General features: G+C 41.5%; 1 protein-coding gene across 1 annotated transcript; it reads right to left on the bottom strand.

Moving 5' to 3' along the window:
• Positions 1 to 4696: 4696 nt before the first annotated feature.
• On the bottom strand, positions 4697 to 17204 carry slc22a15 (solute carrier family 22 member 15). The gene is made up of 13 exons (XM_044136993.1): positions 16443 to 17204; positions 15199 to 15348; positions 14985 to 15117; positions 14274 to 14438; positions 14072 to 14201; positions 12734 to 12794; positions 11114 to 11277; positions 10118 to 10258; positions 9856 to 9941; positions 9088 to 9196; positions 8938 to 9010; positions 6476 to 6634; positions 4697 to 6373 (listed from the first exon to the last, which is right to left on the bottom strand). The coding sequence occupies exons 1-13, from the start codon at positions 16524 to 16526 to the stop codon at positions 6329 to 6331; spliced, it is 1500 nt and encodes a 499-aa protein (XP_043992928.1). The 5' UTR covers positions 16527 to 17204; the 3' UTR covers positions 4697 to 6328.
• Positions 17205 to 22131: the final 4927 nt, after the last annotated feature.

Below are 22131 nucleotides of genomic sequence, written 5' to 3' on the forward strand. Positions count from 1 at the left end.
CTTGAAACACAGATCATTCTCAAGCTTTAGATCTGCTTTCTCAGAAAGAAGATTCATAAAAATGCAGAACTTTGTAAAGAGAACGGAAGAGGATTCTGATAACAAATCAGACAGGAAACAAAACCATGTTTTAATAACATGCACCATGAGTACAAAATAAGGAGGCTGATTTGGAGCTGAAGTACATAAACGGTTACAGAAACATTTCTCCAGAATACAAACAGCTTCATACAACTATTTATTATTTTTAAAGCAAAGTTTTTATGATATGAATGATAAGTTTCCCTCCTCTTAAGCAGAGCTCAAACATTCCTGAAGTAAAGCTAAGCTTGGTTATCCTCTTTGGTTCTGCACCTACACACGGTGTTCCGGTTCTGCCAAAAGAACCAAACAGCGATACTGGACAGAACCAGGAGAGCCACAGATCTCATCACAACACCCAGAACCTCAGAAATGAAGCTGCAGCCTGGAGGGAAGAGAGGATTCTGCAGAGGTCTGCTCTCCCTCTCACTGATCAGGTTCTGAATTTTGCAGATGATCTTTTCAAATGATGGAATCCGCATCTTGGTGAACATCCGGTCCTGTTCTGATTCCATCCAGGCTTCATCGTCTCCCAGCTTCCAGAAGTACCGAACGGGTCCAGAGTCTCTGATGTCTCCATTGCAGGTCAGGTTGCACGAGTCCAAGTTCTTGTTACATTTCAGAACCAGTTCAGGTTCCGGGACAGGCTTGAAATTTCACAGGAAGGACTCTTTGGTTGATCTCCACCGTGAACACCCCGTCGTCAGACTTTCTCATGTTGCTGACGGTCAATATTCCAGTGGTGATATCCAGCTTTGATCGGCCTTTAAAGTCAACCCAGATATTCCAGATCATACTTATCCTTAACGTATTCAGCAACAATGAACTCATTATGCTTCCAAGTAATGGCGTTAATGGCCTCAGAAGGCTTTGGGTCGAAAGTCAGATCCTTGCCGATCTCAAAGTACATAGGATCCTGAGCCGCGGCCTGCAGTGCCAGCAGCAGCAGCATGACAGCAGATCCAACCTCCATGTTCTCAATGTTTGAAATGTTGACAGAAACACCCTGAAAGGACCAACAGCCTTAGAGCCACATCCCCTCCAAACTTCCTGTTCTGGTTTCTGACAGAAAACTGTACATTTCTGAAGACCACAGCAGAGCTGCGTGGTAACTACTCACATTTAGTAGAGTAATTTTTGAAAACAATTGTTACTTTTAGGAGTATTTTTATGACGCTTTACTTTTTTATTTTTACTCCAATAATAATTTATGAAGTATCATTACTCTCTATTGAATAAAATGAAACTGCAAGTAACTTCACTGAATGAAAATCAAACATTTTAATCAAAAATGCTCCGTATTCAGTCTCAAACTCACAGTTTGTGTTGAGACCTTCTGTTAGTACACAATCTTTGTTGTTCTGTAATTTTCTATTTGGAGATCAGGTGAATTTATCGTAACCTGATCGCTGGAAGTTTATCCTGTGTACACTGAGGACGTCACTTTAAATATTCTATCTGATATTACTTGAGTAGATATTTTATGGAATACTTTAGTTATTTGGATGGTATTGGTTTTACTTTTACTTGAGTAAAAATGCATAGCTGTTACTATTGAGTAAAATGTTTGAGTTTTCTACTCACCTCTGATTACACCTGTGATGTAGCAGAAATAATTGTCTATAACTTCATGTTCTGCATGGTAACAGTTTTATCTCTATCAGCAGATTATCCTGGAGGGGTTTAAACACAGCAGCAGGTGGACTTCATCACTTCCACCACAGAAGGTTGTTTTTAGACTTCCTGCTGAGTATAAAGTCCTCACTGCGGTATTTTACCCACAACCCCACTGCAGAGCTTCAGCTTGAAACATTCACATCAGTCAACTGAAAAAATACCAAGAAAAAGACACAAAGTCTGAACTTTCCTGCTGCCTAATCTGACTCAGATCCAAATGGATTCATTTAAATCATTACCGGAGGTTCAACCCTTTCTCAGTCAGATATGATTTAAGTTTTACTATTTGAATTCTGGGTCTGATCACATGACATGAGCACGTCTTCTGATTGGCTGAAACTCATTTTATAATCTGATACTTTCACGTCCGACTGTCATATTTTAGGGCTCTGATACAACAAACTAAGTTAGGTCTGAATAAAATTTATTCTTCATTGTAAAAGAAAAAAAAATACAAGTAACAGCCAACTATAATAGAATTTAATGTTGAAAATACATACTTAAATAAAATTACTCTGCACAACAAAATACAAACGAAGCTGAAGTTAGTTTCCAATTCCAGCTTCCGATTCGGGAAATGGCTAAAGGGCGATTCCACCTAATTTTTCACTTCCTTCCGCATCTTCCGCAAAACTACAACACCTAGAAACTTCAAACCTGGACTGGATTATTCTGCTCTGAGGCCAGACTGAGCTGCTCTGTTCAGTCTGGATGAAGCAGCAAAGAGGAGCAGCAGCAGCTTCATCATCACGTCTGTTTGGGCCTCATACAGTGTGAACGCTGTGTGAAAAGGGCTGTGGACACTTAGAGATGGTGACCTCACCTCTGACCTTTGCTCTGGCTCTCATCTTCCCCACACAGAGTGGTTTTAGAGGGAGGGACTCCCTCCTCTCTGTCCTCACACTGATCCATGCTGCTGAACGCACTTCAGCTCACACACACTTTCTACCTTCACCTTCAGAGGAAACACATCATTCATCAGCTCTGATCAACTTCACATCAACAGAGCTGGAAAACGATCAGCTGCTCCTCCTTTGATTGGCTCTTCTTCTCTGCTTCAAATCAGTGTCTGTTGAATGCAGTCAGACAGCAGAGAGGCAGAGGAAGCTGCATCAGCTGCTGCACTTCTACTGTCGGGCCACTAGATGGAGACACGGAGCAACTTTTACATTCACTGACTGAACAGCGGGAATTATTTTATTTCACGGTCAGACTCTGTAAGTGGATTATCCATTCAAGAGTAACAATTTAATAATATGACTGAATCAAACAAATTTTAACATTAATATTTTATTTTTAAAGTACTAACAGGAAACAGCTGGAAGCTGTTGCATCTGATTTTAATGGCGGGCAAAAGGTTTGTTCAGAGAAGAAACCATAGAAACATCCGCTGATCATCATGATGTCTGATTCCTGTTCATCAATAATCTAATAATCCTGTAGATTAATCTGCAACCAGAAATGAAACTTTGACCTGAAATCAGAAGTGAAATTTTTTTCTAAACATCAGAGAAACAAGCAGGAAAGTTCCTGAAGACAAAATTAAAGTAGGAAACAAAAAGAAACTTACAGTTTGTTCAGACGGTCCAAAGAGCTGAAGAATGAAATTAAACTTTATTTCAAACATGACAGTAGTATAAAATCATGCAAAAGACATATTTTTGTACCACAGTAATCTTAACATGTTCAAAGAGTAGAAAGAAGAAAGAAACTATTTACTGAATATCTGAACAGACTGAGACCCAACAGAACCAGGAGGGTTCTAAACAACCGCTGTCCTTTGTTACATGTAACAAAAAAAATTATATCAGCTAAAATCAGAATTGGCAGGTCATACTTTTTAAAGATTAGTTTTGATCAAGAGCTGTTGCCTTGCAGCAAGAAGGTCCTGGGTTCGATTCCCGGCCCGGGGTCTTTCTGCAGTTTGCATGTTCTCCCTGTGCATGGTGGGTTCTCTCCGGGTTCTCCGGCTTCCTCCCACAGTCCAAAAACATGACTGTCAGGTTAATTGGTCTCTCTAAATTCTCCCTAGGTGTGAGTGTGTGTGTGAATGGTTGTTTGTCTCTGTGTGTCTCTGTGTTGCCCTGCGACAGACTGGCGACCTGTCCAGGGTGACCCCGTGACCCCGCCTCTCACCCGGAACGTTAGCTGGAGAGGAACCAGCAACCCTCCTGACCCCATTAGGGACAAGAGTGTTAGAAACTGGATGGATGGATAGTTTTGATCAACATTACCAAGAGACATAAAAAAATACTTTAGTCTTTTTGTCTTCTACTTCTTTCCCATTTTCCAACGTTATTCTGCCGACGTCTCTTCCTGCTAGTCGTCCAGTCAGGGTGGGCCGCATGCTGCCCCCCTAAGTCGGTTCATTTCCAGAACCTGCATTAATCTGGATATTAACCTCCAGAGGAATCTTCATTTGAATCTTCGATTCTACTGCCTGAGGTTTTTAAATGATGTTGAGCTGGTCCTTTATTGTGTTAAACTTATTCTCACTATTTTAATAACATTTTTTAATGGAAACACAACTGTGAAAATCAGAAAGAATTTGTGCAGATTGGTAATTGAAACGCTGTTTTGTTTCAGGCTGAACAGATAAACATCAGTATCTATATTTTTCTTCAACATTTAATGTAAAATCTTTTTAGTTTTGTCTTCTCGTTAATCCGTTAAAGATGGAAGGAGTCGACCCGGTTCTGGTACCAGTTAAAATGCATCCATCATGTTTACCCAGCTCTCCTTACTGGTCCGGTTCGGCCCACTGACTTCAAACAAAACAGAAACCTCAGAGATTCCCACAGCATGACACCTGCTTCACCGAGCTTCAGAGGTTTGGGAAGAGATTTGATTCATCGATGGCAGAGAAATGATCCAGTTTTAAACCGATGAAGATTTTTCTGCTCATTAAACCACAAAGACAGAAAAGAACAAAGGAAGAGAAAATTAATATTTTTACTCAAAGATAAACCAAAGATCCCCGTAGATACAATAACATCCATTTAGTAACATTATTTCATCTCAGTATTTACAGAGTAAACAAAAGACTTTCAGGAATGTCGTCGTGTTTTTAGTCCAGGAGCTTTGATCCCTTTAAAATCTCCTTAATTATCATTAAAATCAACATTAATTCGACTCATTTTACAGGTTTTACTTCTCTGGTGATTTTCCTTATGAGTCAATCAAACAACTTTGACTAATGAAGCAGTTTATCCGTCATTACTGGGGTAAGAAAATCAGGATTTAACATTTCAAAATATATCAGAACTTACCACAAAATTAACTTTTAAATCAAATTAAAATATTTAGGATTGGTCCCATAAATGTGCAGCTTTAAAGTGCAGAGATTTTCTCACCCTGTGGGAGTTAGAGACGCTGCAACATGAGCCAGGATTCATTATTAGAGGTTTTATCAAAAACTAAAGGTTTTTATTCCAATTTTAGGATTTAATCTGTAGGAAAACTCAGACAGTTTGAACCCTGAACCTGATGGTGGTCTGAGAAAACTTTTATGGAATATCAGGAAGTAAACAGGAAGTAAATGAATCTATTATTGGTCGTTTTCAGGATGTTTGATGATAAACATGAATGCAGCAAAAACAAAATATTACCAAGGATTTCTGTCTAGTTCTTGTGTAAATATGATTAAAGTAACTTTCCAATGTAGGAGATTGATTTAAGGAAATACTGATTAAAAATAACCAGTTACACCAGCTGAGTGTTTCACTTCTAACGAGTCAGAAAATGTCATTTTCTTTAAAAACAATCAATATCTTTCTGAAAATGTGGTGAAAGTTAGTTTTGTCTGATCTCCAGTGAGACGTTTCCACCAGAACCAGGACAGAAAACCTTGGAGATATTTTTGGGTGTCAGGTTTCATCAGAGGTACAGTCATCACCAACCACAGTTTCTCCTTCAGTTCAAAATGATTTCAGGTAGAAAAACCTCAGCTGGTGTTCAGGAAAGCTGTGAAAACCCAGATTTCCATCAGAATCACGTTTCAACGTGTAAACAGGTCAGATTGGATCCACATGTGATCATAAAACTTTCTGCTGCGGCTTCGATCTGATCGTTTTCACTTCCTGATCGTTAAGGCAGCATCACCTCTGCTTTTAAAAATAACCTCTGACCCAGTCGGTTCGGCTTCCCGGCCTGAACAGGCAGCCACCAGGGGGCAGTAGAAGCTTGATTCATACATGAAACATCACGTGATCCATCACTTGAGCAGCCATTAAACCACATCACCGCTTTCAGTGAAAGTGAAGGAAGTTTCTCTAACGGATCAGAACCACGACCTGGTCCCAGCAGATCACGTTTCCCAGCTGATCAGCAGCTTCTGGGTTCAGTGACCTTTGACCTGGCTCTCTTCAGAGCGGTGGCCAGAGGAATGTTTAAAGTTTGTGCTTCACTTCCTGCCAGCGGCAGCAACATCTGGACTGAAGCCAGGAGAGAAAAACCTGAGGAGGAACCGAGGAGAACCCTGCAGGCGGCGACCCGGAGACTCCCTGTCTTAAAGGGACGGTACGGCGCTCGGAAGCAGCCGCTCCTCTGGACCCAAACGAAGACCAGAACTTCACTGGTGGTTTGATTTCAGTTTCTCATCTTCGTACAGCAGAGCCTGCAGATAGAAACCAGAACTGGAGATAAAAATCTGGGTGTTTAATTTGAGGAGTTTCCTCTTGCTTTCAACGTGTGGAGACGATCTGATGAGGATCGTCACCTTGTTCTCCAGAACCCGGCTGCTGCTCGGGCCGCTCAGCTCCTCCAGAGTGTCGGCTGCAGGTCGGTTCAGGGTCTCCGGCAGCAGGAGGCCCAGGCAGCCGGCAGACAAACCGCTCAGGCAGAACACCGTGAAGGGCATGGAGGCGTGGAGCGCGCGCTGAAACACAGAGAGACGCTTTCACTACGGCAACACCTGAGGGACAAAACACGCTTTAAACTCCTGACCTGATGGGATAAATTACACGTTTCCAGTTTAAACCTGAAAACTGCATTTAAATAGAAGAAGGTTTTTCTAATAGTGTCTAAAAACTTTTGACTGATGACTAAAAAAAATGATTGAATATAAATATTTACAGTGAAAATCCAGAATCTGTGACTCTGGTCTGCAGTTTGTCTCAGCACCGTTTCCCTGAAGGCAGCAGTTCATGCAACAACATTCAGTAAAAACTTTACATTTCATCACTTTCTAACAATCCAGAAAACTTGTTTGCTTTCACTTCAGTGGCTCCAAACTGCTGCGTCTCGGTGCCTCACAGTTAAATCTTTAAATATTTTTCAGTTTTGAGGTGAAAAATGGAGATACATAAAACCGTTAATATCTGCAGTTCCCAGAGGCGCCACTAGGGGTCGTCACATGCTCAGGGTGTGAACGGACTGGAGGTTCTCTTTAATGGGTGGATTCTTCTCCTCAGCCCAAACATTGTTGTTCATGTTAAAGTTATCTCAGAGGAAAGGGTGAAGAGTGCAGCGGCTTCAGATGGAGGGTGTGGTCGATTGTTTACATAAACATCTCCATGGCAACGCGGTCCTCCCGACACCAGAAACGTTACTGTGGTTCAGTTTTCAGCCACAATCATCCGACTGCAGTGAAGCTGCAGCGTAAATTCATGTTCAGGCAGCTTCCAGTCAGCATCTCCGCAGCCAAACACTTTCTGTCTGGTGCAACCGACGCTGCTGTCCTCCTTCAGCCACGTTTCCAATCAGAAAGACGGCCCTCCGGCTCCATCAGAGCCCAGCGGGTGAGTCGTGAAAGGACTTGATGGAGTCCAGATGAGCAACGCCCTGAAAGGAGGAGGACGTTCTGAATGCCGACCGGCTGAAGGAAATCCACTGAATAACATGAAGCGTCGTCTCAAACACAATCCTCTCATTTAAAACCAACATCAGGATGTTGTGTGGGGGAAGACAAAGTTAAACCTGACTGGGCTCAAGTCTCTGCATGCTGCCAGCTAGCAGAGAGCAGGAAAATAACTTTCCACCGAGTTCCTGGAAACATTTAATATGGAGCCCTGGAGGAACTGAAGAGTAAAACTGACTGTAAGAATTAAACTGCGTTTTGACTGTGGAAGAGGAATATAATCGATAATGATCTTAAAACGGTTCCTAACTTCCTCTGGTCCATTTTAAGGAAGTTCTGAAAGTCTAAGAAGCAGAAGTGTTTAAGAAAGTTTCCCATTGCTGTAAGACGTGTTTGTATATTCTTAATAATTTCCCTTGAATCAAATCCACTGACCTGAACATACACTGCTGTCTATTCCACTCACCGTCACACAAACATGTTTATTTACAATCATCTCCTGGTTTTCTGAACCATAAAATCAGCACCTAAACCTTTTCACCCGTTTTAATAACTAGATTTAATAACTAGATTTAATAACTGTAGCATTGCTACTGTTTTATTTAGTGGCTGATTTAGCAGCTTCTTAAAGGAAACATCGGCTGCTGGAGGTCCGATCCGGTTCAGTTGTTTAAATTACTCCAATATGCAGTAAGTCTTGTCCTTGGGTGTTAGCATGCTAACAATAGCAGCATTGCTATGATGTTGAGTCACTAAATCGTCGTCGTCTTTCCTCTGAAGTCAAAGTGATTCCACTGCTGGAAACTGATGATTAACCTGCTGCTTAAATGAAAATAAGACGAGGTCATCAAGAAACGCTGGAAAACATCCAATCAGTCGCATCCATTCCAGAGATCACAACGAGAGAAAGAGAAAGAGAAAGAGATGGAGAGAAGGGGAGCGAGAAACAGGTCATTAGAGAGAGAGAAAGAAAAATACAGAGATGTACAACGATACAGGAAGGAAGAGAGAGAGACAGATTGAGAGAAAGAAAGTCTCCAGACTCTATGACCTCTGACCCCTGGATGCAGGCCATCTGAAGCCTCTGCAGCATTTGAATGATGAATGCAATCTGACCTGCTGCAGCAAAGATTCAAAATGGCTGCTCAGCCCAACATCCTGTTTCTACTACCAAGGTCCAAAGAGTTCTGGGTTTACTGGGTTCACTGGGTTTCATACTGGCTCTCACATCCCAGTATGAAAAGGTTCAGTCCCAGTATAACGCCTGACCTTGTTATACTGGAAGCAGAAAGCATGACAGAAACCGACGAGGAAGAAACGATCTGCAGTAGAACCGGACCAAACATCAGCTCCGTTTTCCTGGAGAACCGACCAGAACTCACCATGGAGGGAACAAACGGCGCCAGGATTCCTCCCACTCGGCAGGACATGGAGCACACTCCCAGCCCGGCGTTCCTGCAGCACAAACGCCTCATTTAACCTCTGACCCCACCCAAACCCAGCCCAGGTGTGGCTGAACGCCTCCAGGTCACCTGATCACAGTCGGGTAGAGCTCTGAGGTGTAAACGTAGGCGATGTTGAACGCAGCGCTGACCATCAGCTTCCCCAGCAGAGCCAGAGACATGATGCTCAGCAGAGACCCTGAGAGGAAGGAAGGATGGAAGGAGGGATGGAAGGAGGGGTGGAAGGACAGGAGGAAGGAGAGGAGGAAGGATGGATGGAAGGAAAGGAGGAAGGGAAGGAGGAAGGAGAGGAGGAAGGGAAGGATGGAAGGAGGGATGGAAGGAAGGATGGAAGGAGGGATGGAAGGACAGGAGGAAGGAGAGGAGGAAGGAGAGGAGCACGGAGGGATGGAAGGAGAGGAGGAGAAGTCAAGTTTATTCATACGTCACATTTCAGCAACAAGGCAGGTCAAAGAGCTTTACATGATAAAAACATCATTCAGTTATGAACAAGCAATAAACATTAAATTCTATCAAATAAAATCACACAAATGTGTTTAAAATGTTACATTTACTATTCAAAGGCAAGAAAGAAGGAATAAAAAGGAAGGAGGGAATGATGGACAAAGAAAAAAGAAGTAATGAAAGAAGGAGAAGAAGATCACAGAGCTGACAGAAGCTAAACGAACGTCTGATGATTGATTATTCAGAAACTGACAGGAAGTTTCTGTCAGTTTCTGAATAATTTCTAAAGAGGAACCAACATGCTGGACCTCAGACCGCCCTCTCTCCACTTCATCATCATCATCAGACCTGAGCCGGGCCGAGCCGCATCCACCTGCAGAACCAGAACCTCACCTGAGTTCTCGGGGATGAGCGTGGTGCAGAGGCAGGCGCCGCCGGCCAGGAACAGGAAGCTGGACATGCTCTTCCTCCTGCCGGCCCTGGAAACAGGAAACCAGCAGCAGATCAGCAGCAGGAGCTCACAGAGGAACCGTCTGGTATCATCAGGAAGGAGACCAAACGTCTCTGACGGCTTTTATTATTTGAGCTAGAAGGATGACGTCAGCATGATGGCGATGACCGGCCCGCCCGCCGCTGCAGCGTGTCGGCCTCTCACCAGCTCTTATTGATGAAATAGATGCAGAGCGGATAGGCCGGCAGCTCCACCAGGCCGTACATGGCCACGTTAACGAAGCGACTCCCCGACGTGGCGCTGGCTCCCAGTGTGAGGCCGTAATACACCAGGCTGCAGCAGTACCTGCAGCGCGCACACACACACACACACACACACACACACACACACACACACACACAGGTAGAGTCTGAGGTGTAACCTGAGATCTGCTGAATAGGTTTCAGTTTCATCTTTTACCATCAGATCAGGAACACTGAGCTCAGACGGAGCTGGAAGGACGTCGACACTAAAGAAAAACCTTCACTGTCGTGTTTTTGACCAGGCTGAAAACAAACTCTACTCGTCTCAAAGGACATTCAGCGTTTAGAGAGTCACACCCTGATGACATCATGTCATACATCAGATGATGTCATCTTAGATGAACCCTAACAAGATGTTTCACTCCAACCATCTGCTGGAAAACAGCAGCAAGAAGAGAAGAAACTGGAGGAATGTTGGGAAATAAATACATTTACAAATAAAAAACATTTACAAAGCATTAAAACCAGGATGAGGAAAGAAGAAACTTAGGAGCCTAAAGTCACATTACTGATTGTCTAATAATACAAGAATGAAGTCGTATAATAAAAATAAAGTAAAAAGTAAATATTCATATTACCAGAATAAAATACGACAGTCATAAGAAAAGTCTTAATGAGAAAAAGCCGCACTGATTCAATAAACTCATATTATTAGAATAAAGTCTCAATAATACCAGAAATAAACAAAAATAGTAACAGAAGAAAAAGTAATAAGAATAAACTCCTGAAGTAATGCAAGAAAAAATCAGAATAATAAGAGAAAGAAACTAAAATATTGTCTTTAGAGATAGAAACTGATTCCTGAATCAAAAACTAAAACTTGTCTCAGTTCCACATCAGAGGTTCATTTTTCTGGACTGAGGGTTAAAATGAACAGAACCGGCGGTTCGATACTCACCACACGTACATGAGCACCATCGTCCTGAGGCGCAGGACCGGATGGACCGCCAGCTGCAGGACGCCGCCCCTCCTCACCGGGCTGCCGGGCTTGGCGGCGCCGACCCGCTGCAGAACCAGGTTGGAGGCGCTGCTGCCGTTCCTCACGGCCATGTAGCGCAGAACCTCCCATTAAAAACAGAAACACGTCACTCAGTTTAAATTCAGTCAGCAAAGCTAGAAAAACGAGAATCCTGCAGAATCATCAGGTTCGTTCTGAAAAGGAAATGAAACCTGAGATCAACGTCATAAAACCTCAGAAACTGTTTTTAATTTTCCTCTGGATGGAACCGCTGAACCCAAATCCTCCAGAAACATCCCGTCTTTTACACAACACTGATTTTAATACAGACTGATCCAAACAAATTCAATAACCAATAATTAAAGAAAAACATTAAGAGACATCAGAAGATAAATTTTATAAAGCTGAAGAAAACTGAATAAAGGAAATAAAATGAAACAAATACATCAGAAATGATAGAATGGATCACTAACTGGGGGTTGAGCTAAAAAATGTGTAACAAATTGACGGATATACAGGAAAGTCAAATACAAACATTTAACTGGAAAGAAAACTAAATTTAGAAACTCGTGTTTCTCCTCAATGTTTTTAATAAAATCTCACATTTATTTCTTTTTACTTGCAGAGACGATCAGCACAAATCAATATGAACAGAGTGAATCAGCCAATCAGCTGCTGGATCTGCTGAGCAGTCCGGAGACTCTGACTGATAACAGCAGGGAGGGCCGCGGCAACGCCGCGTCAACGCCGCATCAAACAGATGCGCTGTGGGCAGTTAAACTGCTCCAGTTGGATGATTTCTAACGTTATCAGTAAAAAGACTGCAGTTAAATCTTGAGCTGGAATCCACTGACAGACCCTCAGGAGGCGTAAAGAAAGTCTGGCTGGAAGCAATCCTTCCCATAATGCCTTGCGGGACACAAACAGATGACCGGGTCAGAAACACAAGCCTTCGAGAGAGGAAACAAATTCCTCATTCTGCTCCAACGCCTCAGAGTTTAGCAGAAACACCTCCGAGACACACGTTTCCAAGGAAACCATGGCAACGAGTCAGGAGATACACACACACACACACACACACACACACACACACTCCTGCTGTAGGAGGAGGACACCTCTGACCCAGGACAGAGATAAATCTGAACGCTGATCCAGCCGCCTCTCCTCAGGACTGACAGATTATCCCATTAGAGCTGAATTTGTCTCAAACAGGAAGTGACATCACTCCCTCAGATTACTGCAGTCAGCTTCAGCCACAGACCAAAACCACATGACTCACAGGAAACCCCCCATCCACCTTCAGAACCGCTGTTATCCAGTAGTCGGGTTCTGAGGTATCAGCGGCCATGTTGGGACTTCCAGTGTTGCATTCAATGACAGCTGGGAACAATCACCGCTCCTCATTCTCTCAGCTCTTTTTTTAGTGTGGGAAATGTCGAAATAACGACAATGTCTCTGAGATTAGTGCAGAGGAAGTGATGTCATGATGCGTGTGCAGGAAGTGATGTCATGATGCGTGTGCAGGAAGTGATGTCATGATGCGTGTGCAGGTGTCCTCACCTGTTCGGCTCGCTCCGTCTGTCCCTGAGAATAAAGCCAGCGAGGAGATTCTGGAAGAGTTCTGCAGGAAAACACAGGTGGGACGCACTAATCAGCAACAACAGATGTTTAATCTGCAGATTTTATTCTATGAAAAAATCTCACAGCATCACTGTTACAACGGCAGCAAAACTATTCAAACCCACTAAACTTTTCCATATTTTGTCTTTCAGTTTTTATTCATTGTTTTATTTGTAAAAAATGTTTTTAATCGTATAATTTTCTTTCTATTTCACAGTCGCATTACACTTTGTGTTGTTCTGTCACATTAAATTCCAATTAAATATATTTATGTTTGTGGTTGTAATTTAACAAAATATGGAAACATTAAAGGGGTCTGAATACCTGTGAAAGCTTTTTAAGTTACATTTAATCTGAAGTATTTTAGAACTGAACTGAGTTGTGAGGTCGTCTGTGATAAAAACAGATCAGAGCTGAAACCAAACATGCTTGTTTCACACATCAGTTTATCTGACAATCAGAACAAACACTTTGTGGTTTAGAAACTCTGTAGATGTTCCTCTTTAATGTTCACTTCCTTATTTTTACAGAAAGGGTCTGTTGATTTGGTTCAGAGTTCTGTCAAGACTTTACAGGCAGTTACAGGTGACCCATTATGGTTCCTTGAACAGATTAGGATTTCATTGTTTTGTACAAAATAATTCTTAGTCAGGTTTTTCTCTGCTCACCTCTGCCTATTTTGAGCTGTTTTGGGGTCTCTGTCTCTTTAAATCCACATAACCCGTTGCTGGCCACGCCCCCAGCTCAACGTTTTCACTCGTAAGTGAAAATATCCCCAAACAGATGCGCAATTATACAACTGTTTATCTCTGGAAAGCGTCAGTAGAACCTGCAGCAAATTGTTTCAACAACAAAACCCTTCTCGTGTCCAGCAGCCATTGTACAGCAGCAAAACCAGCTGACCAAACATGCTGGAGCTCAGTTTGGGTTGCTAGGTAACCCAAACTGAGCGTAGCTACTATGGGGTTGAAGGTTTGATCATTTTTCCAGACACCAAAAAACATTAAACACCTTGGTGATTTTTTTAAGCATCTGGGATGTTTTTAGAAACAGTTCAGACCCAAATGGAAGTAAAAAATTTTTACAAATGTGATTTTTGCATAATAGTTTAAACTTGATGCTAACCTTAGACTTTTAAAGTAAAAATTGCAGATTTTATTCAAAATACTAACTTAAATTCTTAACTTATTATAAAAGGAAGCTGATATTTCAAATTCTAAAATATCGGATTAATCCCAAAGGGACATTAAACCATTATGCAGCTGAGTTTCTACTCACACAGACAGCAGAAAGAACAGGACGCCGGAGGAGTTGGCCACCGTGGCCAGAGTCCTCCAGGGCCGGACGAAGTAGCCCAGCGCTCCGAACAGAGCGATGCCGACGGCGAAGATCATGCTGTTCAGGGTCCCTGCAGAGACAAGCAGCTGCAGCTAACAGAGTCCAGGCAGCAGCGGGAGCGAGCGGGTCAGCGGCGCCGTACCGGTCATGGCCCAGTAGGACTTCCCCACGTACTCCTGGGTGAGGACGAAGCAGACGAGGCCGATTCCGCCGTTCATCAGCCCCACCAGGAGCCGAGAAGCGGCGAAGACCTCGTAGCTGGGCGCCAGGGCGGTGAGGTAGCCGAACATCACCTCAAAGAACAGACCTGGGGGGCAAAGGGGGCGGAGCATGAGGAGGAGAACCCAACAGAGCCAGGAGGAGGCGCATAATTTAATTATTGATATCTGAAATAAATGCTTCAGATTGTCAGTAATTTATTGTATTAAAGCATCCATTAAACTTAATAATAAATCCTTTATAGTAGTCAGAATGTAATTAGACTTGTCTTAACTATTAATACACTTAGTCATAAACCAATTTCAGACATCTGGAACATAAGTGTGGTGAAGCAGATTTTATGCTAAAACTGCCTGCCGTAGCCTCCTGGTTGCACAGAGTGCTGCTGGACTAAAACATCCCAGCTATGTGATGATTAAAGCTCTCTGAGTGAAACTCCTCCACCTCTGATCCCATCTGCTTGTTTATTCCTGCAGGAATTCATTGAACCTTCAGGCTGATTCCTGACACACTGGGATACAGCCTTCCAGGCTGGGAGCAACACAACAACCTAAGGCAACGGTAAAGCAACCGGCAACCCTGATCCTGCTGGTCACACTGGAGGAAAACCAACTTGATCCCCATCTCCCCTCACCTGTCAGGTAGACGGGCCTCCGTCCGATCCGATCAGAGAGCGGGCCGAAGACGACATTCCCCACCAGCAGCCCGGTGAAGAACAGCGACCCGGCCAGGCTGACCTTATAGGCCTGCTGTCTGATGAGGACCCACTGAGGCGCACAGGGACAGGAGGAAACCCGTTACAGCCTCAGTGTTTTACTTCCTGTCTGCGGACATTCAGCTATCCAGACCTCCGTGACAATGGAGTCCGCTTCCTCCGTGAAGATGACGTGCTGCTGCAACTCCCGGTGGCCGGACGAACCACTGTCCTGCTTCTCGACCCGATACTCTGGTGTGTATCCAACCAGAACGATCAGCATGGACTGGCAGGCCATGTAGACCTGAAACACAGAAAACCAGAACATATCCCCTACTCCAGCATTTCTCCAACCACACGGAGATTTAAAGACAAGCAGCAAAAGCAGTGCTTGCCACTTTCTTCAGTCAGAGGCTTCATCAGATTGACTGCAACACTGGCTGCTCACTGCACCAACATCAGAACCAGTTTTCTTCCAGAATTTTTTGCTTTTTAACTTAAGACACTGAGCCTTAATAAAAACTGTCATTAGGTTATTAGGAGCCTCGTGCCGGAAGAAAAATGGCGAGTGACTGAGGGTCATTGTAACACAAACCCTGTAAATTCTAGACACTAACAGGAACCATAGAATTGCACAAAAATCCGTGAAGGACGGCGAGTCCCTGCTCAAAAATCTGTGAAAGAGGAGCCTGGTGCTGGAAGCCCTTTGAAAGGCTGTTTACATGGTTTTAAACTGTGTGACTGTGAGTGGGAATAAAAATAGCAAAGATATTTTGTTCCATATAACACAGTAGAAGTGTAACTGGTAAACCTTTTATAGATGCAAACTCGACTACAAACCAACCTGTTTAGGATTGTATTTGAAACGTAATCAATTACAAATTTACTGATGGAACTTGACTCGCTGTCGTGTTTTGATTATTGATTCTATGTTGCATTGTGTTTGATATGATGTAAGGCACTTTGAAATGCCTTCCTGCTGAAATGTGCTATACAAATAAAAGTTGATTGATTGATTGAATGATTGTTGTTAGATGACTAAGATCTTCTTGACTTAAAGGAAACTGTTCTGCTGGTTAATAAACCTTTAAATCGGCTTCATTTACCTTCATAAGGTCACATTTTAGACTGAAACGTTCATAAAACGGACACTTAGAATAAATGTACTCATTCTTATAACCTACACGACTTTATAGGTTTGTGGTAAACTCGCCAACAGTCTGAAGAATTTATGGGAGATTCACTTTCACACCAGGGTCAATATTTGGATGTTTGTTGTGGTTTTGGGCTCTTTCTGACAGCCACGTAGCGCTGCAGCTAGTGCTAGCAGACTGTTTCCTGTCTGTTTTTTTTTTCCTATTTAATCGGTGAAAATATTAATATTTAAATGTGACAAACCTGCGTCAGAACCAACACGGTAACCGCCCGCTTCTGGTATGGCCCAAACTCCCCAACCGTGTGGAAAGCAGTCTCTATATCCATGCCACCGAGGCCGAGCCGAGCTGGCTGCTAGCCAAGCTAGCATCGCCGCACAAAGATAAGCTGCACGAGCAAGATGGTTTACTTTTTTAACTTCCGGGTTCACTTCCCCGTAAATCTATACTTTCATTTCAATGTATTCTAAATCTTCGGACAACAACACAGCAGAGAACTCAAACTGATATGCTAACTTAAATATTTTTGTTTGTTTGTTTGTTTTTTACTTAAATGTTTGTGCAGAGTTTTAGCGCAATATGTTGCGTCTGAAACCGATGTGAGCCAAATCAAGAGTGTGCCCTGCCTTAATTTTTGAGTTCCCTTCAATTCAGCGTGAGTGAAGGGCCACTGAAAAAAAAAAAAAAATTATGGCCCAGAAAAAAAAAAAATCTCAGAATTTTTATGTAAAAAAAATTTAAAAAAATCAGTGACCTCGAGAAAAAAAATAAAAAAATTCCGTGGCCCAAAAAAAAAAAATCTCAGAAGCCAGCAAGCAACCTATTTGATATTTGCCAGCAAGCAAACTATTTATTTCATCCTTGATGAAATAAATAGTTCACAAAGAGCTCGTCCAAAAACCAATGTTCGCCATTGACTGCTGAGTGAGATCATCTACCCACATCTGTCCCTCAGCTCGGAGGCACTGACAAAGCTGTTCTCAGACCTGCAACCAACTTCCAAAAAAGTCTGTCAGCTGCTGAAATTTGCTGCTGATTTAACTCCTAATCAAAAGGAAGTAGAGAATCATCTCAAAAGATTCATAAGAGAGCTGGATGACATTAAGCTTCAAAAATTTGAGATTTTGCACTGGATTTGATCTCGTTGTAACAAACCATTATTATTCTTGTTTAAAAAAATAATTAGCCATTTAGTTAGCCATTTCTGTTGGTAGCTCAGTTTTGACTGAGATTAGTTTCTTTTATTATCCCTGGATTCAACTCATACAATGAAGTGGCCACAAAAAAATGAATAACTGTTTATTACATCCAAAAGCATCTTGACTTGATCTCACAGCTCCAGCTGCTGAATAGAAACCTTCAACGGTAACAAGAAAAATATTGTTAGAGAACTATAAAATTATAATTACCAGCTGGAATAGCAAAATAAATGTTTTTGTAATATTTTGCTAATAAAATGTTACTTTACCCAATACTTTTCTGTTATGGTTTTCAATATGTTAATTAAGCTTGCTTTTCATTTGAACAGGTCTAATAATCAGAAGTACATAAACTGCTGAATTTGAAATGATATAAAAACTCTTAAAAAAATGTTTGTATGTTTTATGGAATTTAGCAAATACAATTTTGTTAATTTTAACTAACTTAAAACAAGAAAAGTTGGGGTGGTGTGTTGAAAAAGCACAACCCTGGTATGGAGGCCTCAGTCCTGAACCTGGACATCACAGGTTTGAGTCCCGACCTGATGACCTGTGTTGTGCAGTTTCCTCTCTCATATTACTCACTTTCCTGTCTGACCACTCTCAAAGAAAGAGCAAATTAAACCCTAAAAAGCAAGAAAGGTTTTGTTTCTTATAATTAAAGACAGTGAGAAAAACAATTTCATGACTTTTTATCAATTGTTCCTAAATATCTGTAATCAATTGTACTAACACTTGGTAAACACAACAATGAAATTCATTTGTTTTTCACAGAAAACAGGTTTATAAATTTATGACATCCTTTTTGCTGTGCTGCCATTTTGATCACATCTCAAACATACATTGTCAATTTATTTAATTTAACAGAGCAGCATTGTGTTAGAAGAAAAATAAAATTTTCATGAAGTAGCACACTCATTTTAAAAACATACATTTGGTACATTATTGATTATCATAGAACAATAATTAACTTTGCATTAGCATTGTTCCTTCTAATAACTGTGAAAGCAAAACAAACTGAATTGGGAAAGAAAAACATATCACTCAAACTGCATGTTTAACTTTTATCAGCACAGTAGCAGCTTAAAGACCAGGTCATCGCAGAACTCTATTTAAATTATAACAATAATACACTTTCATGTTCTGGCAGAATGAAAACAAAAATTTTATGTTTGCTTGCACACAATATGTCTAATTAGATGCAGTGCAAGAAGACCTGTGTAGAGGGCACCTATCAGAAATTGCAAAAACTATCCAATGGTATGATCGAGATAAACAGCAACACTTTTTAAATACTTTTTATGCGCACTGAAAGTTGCTAAATACTTTTCTTTCTTAACCTTATATACAAATCAGCAGCAATAAGTGGATCTCTTGAGGCCTCCCAGTTGTTTTCTACCATAAGCAACAACAAAGTTCAGATTATTTTTTTGACCAGTTGTTTGTTTTAGCAGAAGTTGAAGGTGGCGATTCTGTCTCCATAATTTTCCAGCGTTGCTGCGACATCACAGTCAATCTGCACACAAACAGATGAGAAAGGATGATTTACTCTGCACATCAACGTTAAAGTGACCTTTTACATTGGTGAAGAGATCCTAGATCAGATCTACAGCCAGCCGCAGATTGGTGCAAGTCATGCATTTTCCTTTTAAATATTGCATATTTAGACGTTGATGTCACTTTATACCATAGTTTCTGTCCTCCACTGAACTAAAAGTTACACAATTTAACACAGCAGACATCTTATTTAGAAGGTGGCTGACATTCAGCTAACCTTAGTTAGCTGGTTAGCTTCTGTTCTTCCATTAGTGCAATAGCAGCTTCGGGGACTCCTCTGGCACGTAAAAACTCACTTAAACCAAACATTTTCTCCAGAACGTTAGCTGTCCGCCACAACTCGCGTCCGTGGTTCTGAAGCTGGTTGCTTGCTGGCGCCCATCAGTCAGAATTCTGTTTTCTGAGATTTTTTTTTTCTGGGCCACGGAATTTTTTTATTTTTTTTTCTCGAGGTCACAGATTTTTTTTTTTTTTTTTTTTTTTTTTACATAAAAATTCTGAGATTTTGTTTTTTCTGGGCCATAATTTTTTTTTTTCAGTGGCCCTAATCCTCTTCCGTATCGTCCGTAGTACAGAGCAGTGGAAAAACACAATAATACATGAGTATCACAGGATACAGACATTTCTGGTCCAACACAAAAATAAATGAGACGCTTATTACTGTTGTTGTTTTGTTGTTTCAGCTCTGGATACTGACAGTGTCACCAGTCAGAAATGCATTACAGAGACTTTATGTAAAATCAAGAAAATTATGGATAGCATCCTGTAGGAGCTATTTACCAATTTTCAGTTAAATCTTAGAATTTAGATTACATAGTTTATTTGTATTCTTATTTGTTTATTTTCTAGTTGATTTATAATTAGAATTTTTTGTTTAATTTGTTATTTATAATAGGTTCTTTGGTTAACGGTTCGCTTAATTGGTTAGTTAATTTCAGTTTGGGATGTGGGTGTGTCATGGTATAAATGGGTAGGTCTTAGGTAGCTCAGGGTGCACGTGGGTGGTCATAAGGTTTTTTACCAGCCAGTCAGCCAGTCAGTCAGGCAATCAGCCAGTCAGCCAGTCAGTCAGGCAATCAGTCAGTCAGTCAATCAGTCATTTGAATCTATAACTTGTTTGCCTGAATTGGAATAAAAAGAATAGAACTGCATTTTGACTTTTGATTCTTTTTGAACTGCGTAAACCAGAACCCACCGTGCATCAGGTGACTATTGGCGTTTAATTCACTTTTGCTTTGATCACTTTTGAGTCTTCAGTTTTTATTTTTTTTTTATTTTTTATTTTTATTTTGGACAAATAGTCACTACATTCAAGTAAAAAACCCGACCTTGGAGTTTAAATCTACCCTCTCAAATCTGCTGATACGCGGAAGGCCGCTTAAAGTTTGGAGGAACCGTCTCCTTTGGGCTTCGGACGCTAACAACGGGAGGAAGCTGCCGCGCCCATCAGCCATGAAGGTGCCTCACCTACAAGCCATAAACGCTCACGTCTTTCTTCAACACGGCGGTATGTACGATGATTGCTAATGCTGTGAAAGAAATGGCCAAACGAGAAGAGTTTGATGATAGCATCAACGTTACTGCACAAATTTACTAAAAATGAAGATGAATGAAGGACTGAGTTGATGCGCTGTATATTTACTCCAGCCAGTGGGTTTAAACGAAAAAGGAAGTAAAGACAGCAACAACAAAGCTACAAGCAGTTTAAAGTGTTCGCCAAAATGTCTGACGTACCTAAAGCAGAGTTGACCAAGAGTGACTTGGAGGTTTCTTCCAGAAGAAGTGTCAAATTGACTGAGAAAGGCTTAATGTTTTACATAAAAATGTGTCAAGATAAAAGAAACGTTAAACTGAAGCAAGCAAGACGAATAATGGACGATTTGAATATTTTGATGGAGTCAAATGATAAAGTTGACTCAGTAAATTCTCTTCTTGCTACATTTATTCAATGTTGTCATGGTGCAGAGGTGTCTCATAAAAGCCTGACAAGTTTGCCACTCCCCTCTGATGAACTCTTGAAACAAAACGAACATTTTCAAAATAAAATGAAAACTTACTACGAGTTTACAGAGCTTGTCAGGGGCTGGTTATGTGAACTGGGTAAGCCCTTTGTGCAATCAAGTGCAGACGATTATGATAAAGTCATAAATGATGTTGATGACGTAATAAATCCCGAAGACAGCGCTTCCAATGTGAAATCTAAAACAGACTCTCGGATGTCCCGTGTCTCCTCCACTTCATCGGCTCGCATTAAGGCAGAAGCCGAGAGAGCGGCGCTGCTGGAGCGCGCTGCAGGACTCAAAAGGAAACATCACCTAGAAGCGCTGGAGGAAAAGCTAAAACAAGAAAAGGAGCAACTTGAACTTGAGACAAAGTTAGCGGCTGCTAATGCGAAACTCCGTGTGTTGGAAATAAATTCACAGCGTGGCTCAAAATGTTCTGATGGCATGAATTCTTATGTTGAAAAGTACAATTTCAATTCGGCGCTAAAACTTAATCCATGTGCCGATGCATTTGTTTCAGAGGAAAATAGGGACTATGTTAAAATGTCCTCTGCTACTTATGAGCAACCAGTTGTTCGGCTAAAACAAAAGCCAGCAATTCAAAGCGTTGATGAGCCACTGGTCAATGCTCAATTATCTGATCATCAAAGTCCGAACACAAACATCCAACGGCAACCAGAACAACAAATGGATCAGCAAACCAGTATTCTTAACATCATGCAGAGGCAAAATGACATCACTGCCATGCTGGTTCAGCAAAACCAAACCTCTGTCTTGCCACCAAGAAACATCCCCGTTTTTGATGGCGATCCTCTTCAATATAGATCATTTATAAGATCGTTTGAAAACGGGGTGGAGGCAAAAACGTCCAACTTGAGTGACTGTTTGCACTTTTTAGAACAATACACTAGGGGGCAGCCTAGAGACCTTGTGCATAGTTGCCAGCATTTACCATCAAAATTAGGCTACCTTAAAGCTAAAAGTCTTCTCTCTGAACATTTTGGAAACGAATATAAAATTGCATGTGCCTATATGGACAAAATTAACAACTGGCCAGCTATTAAAAGTGAGGACATTAATTCACTGCAAGCATTTTCTCTGTTTCTTAAGGGATGCTCAAATTTGACAGAACACATCACTCATATGAAAGAACTGGACTTACCGTCAAATATGA

Source organism: Gambusia affinis, linkage group LG13 (assembly GCF_019740435.1).
Source record: "Gambusia affinis linkage group LG13, SWU_Gaff_1.0, whole genome shotgun sequence".
NCBI lineage: Eukaryota > Metazoa > Chordata > Actinopteri > Cyprinodontiformes > Poeciliidae > Gambusia > Gambusia affinis.

Excerpts from the sequence above, each read along its gene's own strand:
- slc22a15 (XM_044136993.1), bottom strand. The coding sequence starts at position 16,526 with ATGGATATAGAGACTGCTTTCCACACGGTTGGGGAGTTTGGGCCATAC. Across the intron at positions 14,202-14,273 it reads GTCCTACTGGGCCATGACCG|GGACCCTGAACAGCATGATC; the intron begins GTACGGCGCCGC and ends TTGTCTCTGCAG. Across the intron at positions 9,011-9,087 it reads CTCTACCCGACTGTGATCAG|GAACGCCGGGCTGGGAGTGT; the intron begins GTGACCTGGAGG and ends TTTGTGCTGCAG.